General features: G+C 44.5%; 1 protein-coding gene across 1 annotated transcript in view; it reads right to left on the bottom strand.

Annotated features, from left to right (window-relative positions):
• The window catches only part of ATP7A (ATPase copper transporting alpha), a 39,725-nt gene extending 24,601 nt beyond the window's left edge, over positions 1-15,124 (bottom strand). Inside the window, exons 1-3 of the mRNA XM_075259525.1 lie at positions 15,057-15,124; positions 7,875-8,007; positions 168-642 (exon numbers count right to left, since the gene is read on the bottom strand). Coding sequence (XP_075115626.1) covers positions 168-642; positions 7,875-7,994 — 595 coding nt within the window. The 5' untranslated portion in view covers positions 7,995-8,007; positions 15,057-15,124. The remainder of the gene's footprint in view (positions 1-167; positions 643-7,874; positions 8,008-15,056) is intronic.
• Between the last annotated feature and the right edge of the window lie 292 nt (positions 15,125-15,416).

Here is a 15,416-nt window from a genome sequence, read left to right as displayed (position 1 = left end):
GCAAAATGTATCTGAAGTGCGAACCTTATACTGTACAAGTCATACGGACAAAACACCGCAGTATTGTATACACATGACAGCAAGGTGAGGAAATATAACCATAGGCCATAATGAAGTTAGCAAATAATGTTACTACATCAATAGACATAACCGGCACAGCTTATTACCTTTGATTCGCAGAACTCCTTTGAGTTTCCCGATCTTGCCTTCTATAGTGCTGGTACAGGAATGGCAGGTCATCCCTTCCACCTTCATTTTCACTAAGACATCTCCAGTCTGACTGTCCTGAGAAGCTGAAGACATCTTATTGGTGTCTGCTGCTTCTAAACGGAGTCCTGGAAACTTCTGTATTATACGGTCAGTATTCAGGGCTGAGGGTATGAAGGTCACACTGAGCGCTCCTCCATCGGGAAGACTCCTCGCATCTAGGACCCCTCTCAGCCTTAGGAGGTCACTGCATAGACTCTCCATAGACTGCTCCGGTGAGGTGTAGAGAAGGGTGCTCTCGGTAGGTACGGACTCAGGGCTTCTGTCTGCAGGTGCACTCTCAAATCCCATATCCTCAATAGCTTCCTGCAGAGTATCTGACGTCTGTAGCGCGGGGTCATACAGAATTGCTGCATTTTTCCCCTCCAGCGATACCTGAAATGCAAACAGATATGACATCTAGTAGCCAAACAAAACACAGGAACAACTGGGCCAGCCAAAAATCTGGAAGTCAGCAGCACACACAACCGGTTTTGTCACATGTATTCAATATGCACCTATCATTTCAGGGTGTTTTTTTTACACCAGGTCCATAATTCTGTATTTAATGTGTTAATATGTTTTATTAGACAAAGCTCCAAACCTCGTGTCCGTTCTGTGCAGCGAAATACAGAGTTTAGATCAGATGCCTCTACTTACAGCATAGCTAAATCTTCAGACAACGTTTGGGTTTCCGGCAGTATCTGCGCCATTCATACATTCTTTAATACACCTTATTGATACATTTTGGCTCCTTTCTGTGAAATCCTGTGAATTTCCGAATTCTTTCCCTTCTCTATTAAGAGATCTCACTGTGTATGGCGTACAGGTTTGCGTATAATGAAGGGAACAAATGAGGGTGGGGGAGGGTCACTTCAAATGGTTATAGATGGGATATTATACAACATAGAAACGGGATTTGGGTGTCATATGAAAGAGGAGATTCAAGAAGAGATGCAGTTTCCAGAGATATCACCGTCTGAAAACACAGTCTGGAATGGGAGATTTAGGATCATATTAGATATCTGGATTACACACAATCTGGTATTCCACACACAGTGAGACGCAGGGGACAGCTCACAATAGAGAGAAATGAAATGAAGGATTTCACACAAAGGAGCCAAAATCTGTTAGTAAAATATACTACAACATTTATTAATGGCACAAATACTGTCCGATAGTTTAGTTAGGGCGGGTTCACACCTGCGCCCGGTCTCCGCTTTTGGGTTTCCGTCTTCTTCCGAGAGAAACTGGACAGGAGACGGAACCCGGCGGTCAGTTTTCAAACCAATTCACTTGAATGGATTCGCATAGTGAGCGCCCATGAACGTCTTCTGACTCTCCGCGGCCAAACATTTCTTTTTAACCAGACACAGAGTCCTGCCAGGCCAACTCTGTGACCGGTTAAAAAAAAACAGTTTCGCTGTGGAGAGGCGGAAGACGTTCATGGGCGCTCACTTTGCAAACCCATTCACAGTCTGTTGTCTTTCCCAGGTTTCTGTCTCTTGTCCAATCTCTCTCAGCAGAAGACAGAAACCCGAAAGCAGAGACCGGGTGCAGGTGTGAGCCCGTCCTAACAAGGAGTCTGTCAGCAGGAAAATTGTACCGCATACACGTAACGCATCTAGTATGGGCTAAAATGGATCAACTTGCTCAACATGTGGGGGTGGATTATAAGAAAAAGGGGCTTAATGGAAGTCTCTGGGCAGGAGAAATGTTACTGAAAATACATGGCAGTGCTCATGGCTCGGAGCACAGCGCTACATCAGTCCCCAGAAAGTGGAGATGAACTAGCGTTACTGGGCATCACCAAGACTCTGCTGACAGTCTAATCCACAAGACTGGGTTCGGCACATGTCCGGAGAATGTGATCTGTCTGATGGCATTGTGCAGCTATACAGTTGGGTGGAGGAGGGGAATGCTAGGGGAATGTTTTTCAGGGGTTGACCTAGGCTCCTTAGTATCAGTGAAGGGAAATCTTAAAGCTTCAGCATGCCAAGATGTTTTAGGAAAATGTATGCTTCTATCTTTGTAGCAACTGTTTGGGGAATGCCCTTTCCCGTTCCAGAATAACAGCGCCCAGTGCACATAGCAATAGCCATAAAGTTATGGTTGGAGGAAAGAAGAACTTGACTGGTCCGGGCCCTGACAATGAACTAGAATGGAGATTGCACGCCAGGTTCCCTTGTACAACATCATTGTCTGTTCTGGATGAATGGGCAAAAATCCCCACCCAGACTCTCCTTGTAGAAAGTCTTTGCAAAGAGTGGAAGCCATTTCAAGCGTCTGGGGATAAAGAGGGGTCCATTGTAAATCTTACAAGGGGCCAGGAGCCTCAAGCTATGCCGCAATAGTATGAACATTTTGGAAGAATTCTTATTGTTTGTAGAGCAGAAGATAAAGGTGGAAAGAAAAAGAAAATCTGCAATAATAATCTACACGCGCAAGCTAGAGACGCATCGCCACCGGGCATAATAAGAATAACCTGGACAATGAGAACATTCAATTCCTTGTTAACGCAAATTGAATCTTTAGCTGTTCGCTACTGCCTAGGACATCCGTCTGGGATATGCCCTGCAGGGAATGGCGTGCCGAAATTACCAGGAAGCTGATGTGAGCAATGTGGATTCAATTAAAAGCAAATCAGAGCCCTGCAATAACAAGGGCAAGCAGCGGCTACAATGTGTATGTGCTGCACAACAGGCGTCATGTTATCAGCGCACGGACACGGACGATGTGCAGCGTTACCTCGAATACATTCTCCACCGAAGCAGAGCTGCACCCCACACACAAGGAAATGTCCCCCAATTCCCTCTTCTGTCAGCCATTCCTCAATTGTACTGAATGTCTGGTGTTATTTAGCCATTCTTTTTTCTATAATGGGAATGGATCCCAGAAGAGGGTTTTGTTTTTTCCAGTCCGGTGGAGGAGAACACAGATCCTACCCCCGGGTTATAAGTTATTACCAGACCCTTTCGGAAAGAATATGAGAAAACAAAAATCAAGCAAGTCAGATGAGACCCTCACAGATCTATAACTTATGGGGTGGTCTTCTCAAAGATGGTGGCTAATATGGAAAATGTGGTGAGGGTAAGGGGGAGGTCTGCTGGAGAGGTCTCACTGTATATAGAAGAATTACTAATTAGGATAGTACCTAACCGTCCTCTCCCCGGCCTATACGCTATCAGTAAGGCCTGGTTCATGTCTGCCTTCAGTATTCCATTTGGGGAGTCCGCTTGGGGATATCCCGAATGGAATACCGAACGTATTGACAAGCGGTGAGCAATGAAAGCACACGGACCCCGTAGACTATAATGGGGTCTGTGTGGTGTCCGCATGAAGCATGCTGAGAGAAAAACACTTCATGAACTACTTTCCTCTCCGCATGACTTATACGGACACTGTGCAGAAAACACACGGACCCCATTATAGTCTATGGGGTCCGTGTGCTTTCATTGCTCACCGCTTGTCAATGTGTTCGGTATTCTGTTCAGGGGGTCCCCATGCGGAATACCGAACGCAGATGTGAACCGGGCCTGAGGTATACACTGCAGAACATCCCCAATTCTCATTCACTCAGTGACCCTGGCAGGCGGCCAGCAGGTTACAGCCTGTATAAATAAGTTTAATGACTGTTTTATAAGCAGTACCAGATGCGTATTCCTGTGTGTACATAACAGATTAGCGGTCGTCTACCCTTATGTAAATACCAGAAGTTTTTATTACGAATACAATAATGGAATATTCCACTTAACCTCTAATCTACTCAATATCAGACTATTAGAAATGATGCCGAACGGAACGGCACAATTTTTATTCCAGTTTGCCATATGTGAGAACATTGTGAATTCATAAAAATAACGGGGCAGACTTATTAAGCGCAAAACGGTCATTACTTGCCCATAGTAGCCAATCACAGCTCAGCTTTCATTTATCTATATAAGCTGCACTGTGATTGGCTGCTATAGGTAGCTAAAACCATTTTAATAAATCTGCTCCAATGTGCAAATGCAGTAAAATTCTGATAATCTGACGTGTTTGGGAGCAGCCGGGTGTCAGATCGTTATAATGGGCCAAAAAGAAGAACCTTGGTCAGATCAGTAGCTCAGCAAGGTAAGGTGTTGGATCTCACCTGAGCACTGGAGGACCCCCCAGTAGAGGGTGCTGTGTAGGAAATCGAGTAACATCTCAAGACAAAAGTGTTAGATGGAGGCCGAACCCCCGTGTTGAGAAAACTCACTGCATTTTACATTACCTGCAAAGTCGATAGCATTGAATCTAACCCCATCCAAACATTGCAGAAAATAATATCCACAGCTGTGCTTTCAAAATGCTTGTCAATTACACCTACGGTATAGTTATAGACAGTCTGTGATGGGTTTCCACCAGGTTTTTTCCACGTTTCTTTGCTGCATTTTGCTATGTAAGGCCTTAGGCTGAAAGAGGTTTTTTAGGATTTAAATAAAGAGGACCCATCCTTGGGATAGATGATCATGGGGGTCTGACACCAAGACTCCCAAAGGTCAGCTAAAGAGAATAGCAACAGCGCTCCAGTGAGTACAGGTCTGCTTCAAAGCCCTGGATGTTACATCATTCATTCATCCATTCATTGCATGGTCTGTGTGCAGCTCAGTCCCATTCAAGTGAATGATGTTGAGCTGCAAAACCAAGTACAGAATCTGAAGGCTGCAACCACTCCCAAATATATAAGCGATGAGAGTGTCGGACCCCGACTGATCTTATATTAATGACCCATCCTAAGGATAAGTCTTCAATATCCAGGAAAACTGACAGGTCCAAGATGTTTCCAAACCAATAAGAGTGCCTCGTGGGGGGGAGGGGATACTAAAAGGAACCACAACATTATCATCTTTTTATGGATATGGAGAGGGTGGGGGGGAATAGTCTACTTTGTTTTTCCCATGTAGATTGTGCGCCCCATATAGGGATCACAATGTACATTTCTTTCCTATCAAGTATGTCTTTGTAGAATGGGAGGAGATCCACACAAACACGGGGGGAACATACAAACTCCTTGCAGATGTTGTTCCTGGAGGGATTCGAACCCAGGACTCTGCAAGGCTACAGTGCTAGCCACTGAGCCACCGTGTTGCCCTGGGTTAGTCTAAATTGTCTGTAGTCAGACATGACACATAAAGAAACTAAAAATGTCAATTGGGGGAAAAGGAGTGACATCAGTCAGCAATTCCAGGGGAAAGCCAGAACACTTATCAGCAAATCTGGCAATTTCGACATGTCCTCTGTGCACTTGCAGGCGGATTTATAATTCTTTAAAAAGATGAATATCTCAGAATTGCTTCAGGAGTTTGTGGCCACAAGTTCCCCATATGGCACTCTTATTGGTTTAGGAAGAATATAACGTTTCGAAGCTTCTAGGCTTCTTCTTCAGATATATCTAAAAACACTTTCTGAAGGCTGCATATTTATGTACAACTGGACACATAGGGATAGGATTTCAGGAGGGGGGGGGAGAGAGGCTTATTACTATATACATATACAGTGCCTACAAGTAGTATTCAACCCCCTGCAGATTTAGCAGGTTTACACATTCTGAAGTAACTTGGCATTGTGACATTTGGACTGTAGATCAGCCTGGAAGTGTGAAATGCTCTGCAGCAAAAAAGAATGTTATTTCTTTGCTTAATTTTTTTAAAAATTGTGAAAAGTTTATTCAGAGGGTCATTTATTATTCAACCCCTCAAACCACCAGAATTCTGTTTGGTTCCCCTAAAGTATTAAGAAGTAGTTCAGGCACAAAGAACAATGAGCTTCACATGTTTGGATGAATTATCTCTTTTTCCAGCCTTTTCTGACTATTTAAGACCCTCCCCAAACTTGTGAACAGCACTCATACATGGTCAACATGGGAAAGACAAAGGAGCATTCCAAGGCCATCAGAGACAAGATGGTGGAGGGTCACAAGGCTGGCAAGGGGTACAAAACCCTTTCCAAGGAGTTGGGCCTACCTGTCTCCACTGTTGGGAGCATCATCCGGAAGTGGAAGGCTTATGGAACTACTGTTAGCCTTCCACGGCCTGGACAGCCTTTGAAAGTTTCCTCCCGTGCCGAGGCCAGGCTTGTCCGAAGAGTCAAGGCTAACCCAAGGACAACAAGGAAGGAGCTCCGGGAAGATCTCATGGCAGTGGGGACATTGGTTTCAGTCAATACCATAAGTAACGTACTCCACCGCAATGGTCTCCGTTCCAGACGAGCCCGTAAGGTACCTTTACTATCAAAGCGTCATGTCAAGGCTCGTCTACAGTTTGCTCATGATCACTTGGAGGACTCTGAGACAGACTGGTTCAAGGTTCTCTGGTCTGATGAGACCAAGATCGAGATCTTTGGTGCCAACCATGCACGTGACGTTTGGAGACTGGATGGCACTGCATACGACCCCAAGAATACCATCCCTACAGTCAAGCATGGTGGTGGCAGCATCATGCTGTGGGGCTGCTTCTCAGTCAAGGGGCCTGGCCATCTGGTCCGCATCCATGGGAAGATGGATAGCACGGCCTACCTGGAGATTTTGGCCAAGAACCTCCGCTCCTCCATCAAGGATCTTAAGATGGGTCGTCATTTCATCTTCCAACAAGACAACGACCCAAAGCACACAGCCAAGAAAACCAAGGCCTGGTTCAAGAGGGAAAAAAATCAAGGTGTTGCAGTGGCCTAGTCAGTCTCCTGACCTTAACCCAATTGAAAACTTGTGGAAGAAGCTCATGATTAAAGTCCACATGAGACACCCAAAGAACCTAGATAACTTGGAGAAGATCTGCATGGAGGAGTGGGCCAAGATAACTCCAGAGACCTGTGCCGGCCTGATCAGGTCTTATAAAAGATGATTATTAGCTGGAATTGCAAACAAGGGTTATTCCACAAAATATTAAACCTAGGGGCTGAATAATAATTGACCCACACTTTTATGTTTAAAATTTATTAAAATTTAACTGAGCAACATAACTTTTTGGTTTGTAAGATTTATGCATCTGTTACTAAATCCTGCTCTTGTTTGAAGGCTCTAACTTATTTGCATCTTATCAAACCTGCTAAATCGGCAGGGGGTTGAATACTACTTGTAGGCACTGTAAATATAAACAATTCACAGTTCCCAGGTTCTTTATCTTTATGGCTGTCTTAGTTAAGTGATTTGTATAGAATGACATGAACCCATGTGATGCATTCATTCCATTCTCCAGAGTGTTAAATAGGGTCATGTTACCTGTACTCATAAATCCGTCTCTGTACATAAATATGCAGCCTTTAGAAAGTGTTATTAGCTGAGAGCTTTGAAACGTTATATTCTGTCATCATTATGAGTTAGCCATTAAAAAGGTATCACCTACTGAAGACTATCAAGTTTTTTGTTTTTTATATTTCATACCTACTGGCTAACACGGTATAAAAACAAACAGTTTGGTTTAGGAAGGGCTTTAGACCTGACACTTCCCTTAGAATAATCCCATCATATCAGATCTCCAGTGACTCTACAAGAAGAGAAATAACAATGCCGAGCCAATAAGTTATCCGGCACAGAGACAGCACGGCCATGGCACAATAAGAAAGTTATGGAACTGCATAGGCTACTGATATAAACTTAAAATACTCACTTGAATACTGTGAACGCCATTGAGACTGCCAATCCTTTGCTCGATGGTCTGGACGCAGGAGTTACAGGTCATCCCCTCCACAGGGATGACAGTCCGCAGAGCCCTGGACTCCATCGCCATCCGGGATTTATCACTAAAATAAAGGAAAAAGAATAAATAAGAGGAATGTGGAAAGTAGAAAATACTACGACATTACCATCGAGAACTGAAATGTATACAAGTGCAGTAATATACAATAATATAACAGACCACAAATCTGAGACACAACCGCGCCATGTGCGGATTCTCAGCATTGATCCTGATTGAGGTGCCCTGATGTCACCAATCCCCTCCAGCAACGCTGGGACAGAAGGCTAATCTGATTCTGTGCAGGCGGCTACGTACATTGCTTATCTCTCATCTGTAACTCCGTGTCCAGATCATTATTGTCCATCCATAAGTAGAGTCACGCTTTTTACCCCAAGGCATTAGGTAGAACTTCTGTATGAAGTGATGGGTCTTCTCTATGCTTTCTGATGACATAACGCTCACCTCTGCGCTGTCCTATCTCTTCTTTTGATGAATGACAACAGATCGGGAAAATGACAAACACAAGCAGATCCCGCGGGACTATAATGGGAACCATTTGGTGTTTTACTGATATTGCCGGACAAAAAAAGTAGGTTTGCGTGACTTTTTTGTTCAACGATTTATGACCAAATGAACACATGGCACACATGTAAACGGACTCTTAACCAAGTGAGTACTACCTAAGGACAGAAGTAGCTTAAGGGTAAGTACACACAGGGTTTTCTGGTCCAGAACCTGAGGCAGAGGCCGATTCAGGTTCCGGACCAAAATATGGGTAGGTGTGACTGGACGCTGATGCGGTGCACCAGTACCCAGCCGCATACTCCGCTCTGGATTAGGCCCAAATGAATGGTCCTAGTCAGGAGGAGGGAGGGTCTTCAGGTGGAATCGCGAGGCGAATCGGCCTGAAGAATGAGCATCTCACTTCTTTTTTCCGGCTCCCATTGATTTCATTTTTTCGGTCAGGATTTTGAGGCAGATACGGCCTCAAAATACTAACCAAAAAAACGTGTGTGAACTTACCCTTATACTTTAGTATTAGTCAGTGGGATATCCGTACAATTCAGGACAAGTCTTCCAGAGCAATGGATGTCCTCAGTATCTACTCCTCACTCCCGAGGACCCTGAGCAGGACATGCACATAGGCTCTGTGCACCTTCACAAACACCCTTGCAAAGCAAACCTGCAAACAATCTTTCCTATTATTTTGTTCCTGTTCACACCCGTGCATTGTAACAGGCAACAAATACCCTCCATCTACTCCAATACTACAGTCACTCGCTACCATACAGAACTGCCTGAACTAGATGGCGGGAATACTTGCTGAAGCTGGCAAGCCAAGAAAGGATTTGTTTGCAAAGTATTCCCTTCTCTCCAGGAATTGCTATGGTTGTGCCAGTTGTCCGATGGTCTGAGCTGTGCAAGTGACAGGCGATCCTTACACAAATAACACACCTTGTACAGGAGTAAATGAACTGTGAAATGTTACAGGAATTTGCAACACAAAGAGTTTATTTCCCAGGATCCGTTCCCTGTCTCAGTTAACCATTATGAGACGACACTCCGGGATTTCACTATGGCGGCCGGTGCGGCTCCGAGTACCTTACATGTCACACTTATACACAGAATGTGAAAAGATCATCTACGTCAAGGACTGTGGCTTGTGGCCAGGGAGGCGGCGGGGGAAATAACTAGGTTTGTGGTCGCTTATTAGAAGAATTTGCTGTAAAGCGGCTTAGCTCTTATCTAGAATAAACACATTTACTAAAGTGTAAATTACCAGTAATCTGAAAACATTCAGCACCAGGGTGGAATTGGCCACAGAACTTCCCTTTTCATCCCATTAGGACCCTGCCCTCGGGTCACGTTACCCGACACATGATAGAAGAGGAACATTCCCATGGAAGGATCAGAGCCCTAAACCTAAAGGTTATGAATGAGCGCCGTTGTTACGAGGCCAAGGGTTATAGGATCTCCAGATTTCTGTCATTGAGGATGAGGAACTAAATCATCATTATTCATTTCATAGTCACTTAATTACATAGTCACATAGTAGATGAGGTTGGATGAAGACATCAGTCCATCAAGTCCAACCTATAACCCTACAATCCCCTACAGTGTTGATCTAGGGGAAGGCAAAAAAACCCCCCATGAGGCCCCATTTCAGGGGAAAAAAAAATTTCCCGACTCCAATCTGACAGTCTGTGTAACAACCCGGGATCAACGTGTCCTTAAAATGAATAGTAGTAGAGTAACAGACACATCAGCCCCCTCCTCTGGGTCTCTTCCCATTGACTATAAGGACATTTCCTTCCGTCACATTTGTTCACATTTGTAACAAAATAAGAAGTCCTCCAGGATCGTTTCTACAATTAGAAAAGTAAAATACATGATAAAAGAAATCTGCTGTCATATTTTCACTTGGGGTTGAACGCAGATGGACACCAGACGGAAGGAGGCTTTGCCTGCATTAATGTCCGTAGCTTACATCCTGTGAGGGATAAGAGCAATGGACAGTAAATAACAGTAGTGCAAACTCATCCTGACTGAATAAACAATGTTACCAAAAAAAAAAAAAGTGTGCAACAGGAAGCGAGAAATAGAAGGAATACAAACAAGATGCGGAGCTAGCAGAGTACATAGCGCAGCCCCCGCCCCGCAGGAGCTTCCTGGAGGAGTCAGCGCTTGGACATTTTCCGTATTTAGCAGAATAAATAAGCCAGCCCTTCCTTGTCCTTATTGTATGAACAGCAGCCCTGGAAAATACATATTTACTGCAAACTATAGGAACCCAGAGGTCCTGTGGGCCAGTGATGGGAAAAAAATGGAGATCAGAAATCTTATAAATCTGAATCTAATCACAAAGGGGTCGTCTGGCGAGGGCGGGGGGAATGGCGGTAATCTCCAGCAGCCACATAAAAGTGAATGATGGGCGGTCACACAAGTGCTCTGGTGCGTTATTCACATGGAGCAGTTACTAAAAAGGCTCTAAGTCAGTCATCAGTATGTGATCTGTGGGGGTCCAACATCGGGACCCCACACAGATCAGCTGTTCAGACAGCCCCGCTATTCCTGGGGAACATGTGCACCCTGCTCCTATTCACGTAACAGGAGTGGAGACACAGTTACCCGGATACACCACTATACAGTGGACAGAGCTGCAGCTACATTGTGGAGGCAACAAAACTGAAATAAAAATTGTTACAAATCATGAATGAAATGAGTCACATTAGTAAAGGGTTAACATGGACATTAGGCATCAGGGTCAAGTGCTAGCAACATTTACTAGATCTCTAATTTTAATCTGCAATCTTAAGGGGTTACGAGACAACATACAATGCTGGAAAGGGAATAGAACATAAGAGGGGGCGGCTGCAGAAAGTTTGGGCTACAGTATTCTCGGGTTGTACTGGTGCGGGGTCATATAGACGAGATGCCCCCATAATCTACACCCTACAGCCAGGCACATGTTCCTTACAAAGTCAAAGAACCCAGAAGAACAGATTTTGGCTCCTGATGTGGTGGCGTCTACCAGTAGCACCGGTCTGTCTCCAGCACAGATCCTTCCGTCTTGATAACATAATCTAGTAATGTAGTCAGGGAAGCTGAAGCCGCACAATATGTAAGGTGAGCAAAGTAAATCCACTAAGTAATAAACCTGTCTGACCAAAGCCACGAGGAAATTAGAAGGAAAACGTGGTGGGTGTGGAACTCCATCACAAGGAGCAATCCTATAAACTGAAAGGGTGTGGAAGAGCCAAGGACGGACAAGAAAGAAGGATGACACATAAGAAAGGGAAGAAGGCGCCTCCTGAAGAGCAACCGAAATGAAGAGGGACCATGGCCCACATTCACATCATACAGTTTAACCTAGACCAATGTGTATTCACATCACGCGTTTGCCTTGAAGAAATACGTCTCGATGGTGGTGGCCATTTTATAGAAGACCAAACTCCACTGACAACACTTAAGCTCCGTTCCCACGGAGTAACGCGCCGCTCATTCTGACACGTAAACACTTGTCAGACCGCGGTGCTTCAAAACAGATCCCATTGACTTCACTGGGTGCCGAATTACGCGCGCTACACATTGAAATCAAGGGGTTGCAAAGCCTCCCATTGATTTCAATGTGTAGCGCGCATGAGCCGGCAACCATTGAAGTGCCTTTCTCTGACATGTGTTTACGTGTCAGAATGAGCGGCACGTTACTCCGTGGGAACAGAGCCTTAACGGGACAGGCTTACGTTAGATACACACCTGCGTTTGAGTTTCCATTTGGTCGGGGGGGTCCGCTTGAAGACCCTAACCCACTTAAAAAAGTGGTTACCAATGGACCCCTTAGACTAGAATGAGGCCAGCTGGGATTTTGCCCCAGCGGAATGGGGTACTGAATCCCCTAGTGGAGGCGCACGTGTGAACCTAGGCCGAGACTATTGCTCTCAGGGACCCCCGGCTGTCTTAGGCTGTCGGCCTAGCTATTATATGAGGGGAAACTGGGCCTATTGTAAGAGGCTGTGCCTAGATATTATGGGGAGGATTGAGCCTATATAATATTACGGGGGCTGCACCCAGATATTACAAGAAGGGGTTAGGGCTAGGTCTGTGTAATTAATCGAAAAATAACCGAAACCAATGTGATTATGTGCACATCAGTTATTTTGGATCGGATATTATATATTCAGACTAAACATGTCCCAACCAGAACAGCTATTATAATCTATAATCTCTTCAGACTACAGAGATTAACCATCAGAAGTCCATGGGAGGTAAGTAAACAAACAGTGATCTTCACCTTCCCTGGGCTTCACTGATGGTCTTGGTCCTCTTCCGCCATCCTGACTAACTCCAGAGACCGCTGAGGCCCAACTATAGGAACAACTACAAGAAGTACCCCTATTCACAGGATTGGGGGGGGGGGGGTATCTTGAGATCTGACCAGTGGGACAAACACCGATCAGTAAGAACTGGGGTGTTTTACAACCCAATTTTGAATGGACTCAAGCAACCACCAAGGTTGGTCAGGGAGGCCGGTGGAGGCAGCATTGTCTACTAGTCTATGGGTGGATGCAGGTCTCCCCATAGCCCCGGACCATCGAATGAGGACCCAACAGTACTGTATGGTGTAGCTAATAAAGAGAGGCAAACTTTATAAAAAAAAAATATATAAAAATTGCCACAATACTGTTTGGTTTGGCTATTTATTTTGTAAGAATGGGGATTACATGTGCAAGTCAGGAGTCAGGACAAGGTATGACTAGTAAGGGCCCGGTATAACTAGAGCCCTTTGTAGGACCACAGGGGTGCCCTCTGCCCTTGTACCCCCTCCTTCCCCAATAAGAGGATTCTACCAAAACACCCGCTCTGCACAGCATTGATGAAAACTGATCTACCTGAAACACGACAGGGGAACGCTCTAGTGGTCACTGTAAGAACTACAATATATCAATTTTGTGTTTAGAAATAACATAGAAAAAAACTCCAAAAAAATACAGAATTTTTTTTTAAAAAATTACATGTTCTACCTAAAAATCCCCTTGCTTAACAGAAAGGGGGGAATAATGTCCGGCCACTCAGGGCTCAGCAGAGCTATTATACTTTACACCAGAGATTGGCATGAATTATAGCTGAAGCTAGAGCTGGCCTAGACCTGAGACTGTAAAATGCAGAAGTAGAAGACGCGCCCAATGTATTAAGAGACTCCTAAGAAATTAGATGCACCTTATTCCAGGGCAATGAGGGTCAGGATTGGGGTAGGAATCGGCAGTCCTGATAAATCTCCCCCTTTCAGTCCCCACAAGCACTGGCTGATGAAAAACTAAGCTCATAACATAATGTCCTTTATTTTAGCGATCAGTGGGGGTCTCAGCACCAGTCCCCCCCCCCCCTTCGTTCCCCTAATTAATCCTTCTGAAATGTCCCAAACCTTATATAAAGAATCCAAGATAAAGCTCTTCCCACACAGAATCCCCCTCCGAGGAAAGCGTCATACAGACAGCACCAGTAACTATTACATGTTACCATCCCTATGAGTGAGGAACGCTATTCCAGTACATACAATAAAAGGGTTCTCCAGGCTTTACTAACTATCCTTAGGGTAGGCCATCAACTGAGGATGAGTAGGGGTCCGACACCCACCAATAAGCTGCACAAAGAGTGATGCTACCACTTCAAACAGCTGATCCATGAGGGTCCCCCCCCGGTGGACCCCAGTTATCTTTACTTGATGACCTATCCTAAGGTCAGGTCGTTAATTGATAAAGGCGGAAAACCCCTTTAGATAGATAAATAGATAGATAGGAAATAGATAGATAGGAGATAGATAGATAGGAGATAGATACAATAGATAGATAGATGATAGATAGATAGATAGATACTACAATAGATAGATAGATGATAGATAGATAGATAGATAGATAGATAGATAGGAGAGAGATAGATAGATAGATAGATAGATAGATAGATAGATAGGAGATAGATAGAGAGATAGATAGATAGATAGATAGATAGATAGATAGATAGATAGATAGATAGGAGATAGATAGATATAGATACAACAGATAGATAAGAGATAAATAGATACGATAGATAGGAGATAGATAGATAGATAGATAGATAGGAGATAGATAGGAGATAGATAGATAGATAGATAGATAGATAGATAGATAGATAGGAGATAGATAGATAGGAGATAGATAGATAGATAGATAGATAGATAGGAGATAGATAGATATAGATACAACAGATAGATAAGAGATAAATAGATACGATAGATAGGAGATAGATAGATAGATAGATAGATAGATAGATAGATAGATAGATAGGAGATAGATAGATAGATAGATAGATAGATAGGAGATAGATAGATAGATACTACAATAGATAGATAGATAGATAGATAGATAGATCCACCCTGGTACACTGGCAGCCTAGTAGACAGCAGAGGTGTCCCCCGTCCTATAGACAGCACTAGGTAAGTACTGTCTGGCTATTCAGCAGTGTATTGCCCCGGTCTGTAGTCTATTGGTCCCTCATCTCTCCTCATCTCCCCTGCAGTCCCCGCAGCCACACACAGACTTCTCCTCAGAGATATAAGACCAGTCAGAGGTGACTTACATGACTGTGTCCAGAGCGCGGCGCCATCGGCAGCATCCCCGTCCCCTGCACTCTCTGCCCGCACTCTCACATACTGAGCCGCGCTGTCACTTTGTGCCTGCCAGACACTGAGATCCGGGACACGAGGAATCTCGCGAGAACATGGCGATCACATGACCGAGCTTCTAGTCTCCCTGGTAACTCGAGGCCAAAAAAAAAGGGCGGGGTGAAAGTCGTCCGCACGTGATAATGGAATGTTGCTGACGTGAGTGGGGCCGTCGTGTGATAAACACTAGTGCAGAGGAAGAGCTAGAGAGTGGTGAGTGACAGGCCGAGACATGAGGGGAATCTGGTCATGGGGCTGTACATGAAGCCACTCAC

This window comes from Leptodactylus fuscus, chromosome 11, assembly GCF_031893055.1.
Source record: "Leptodactylus fuscus isolate aLepFus1 chromosome 11, aLepFus1.hap2, whole genome shotgun sequence".
In the NCBI taxonomy this organism is placed as follows: domain Eukaryota; kingdom Metazoa; phylum Chordata; class Amphibia; order Anura; family Leptodactylidae; genus Leptodactylus; species Leptodactylus fuscus.
The sequence above is the reverse complement of the archived record's forward strand: the minus strand, read 5'-3'. Positions and strand labels throughout refer to the sequence as shown.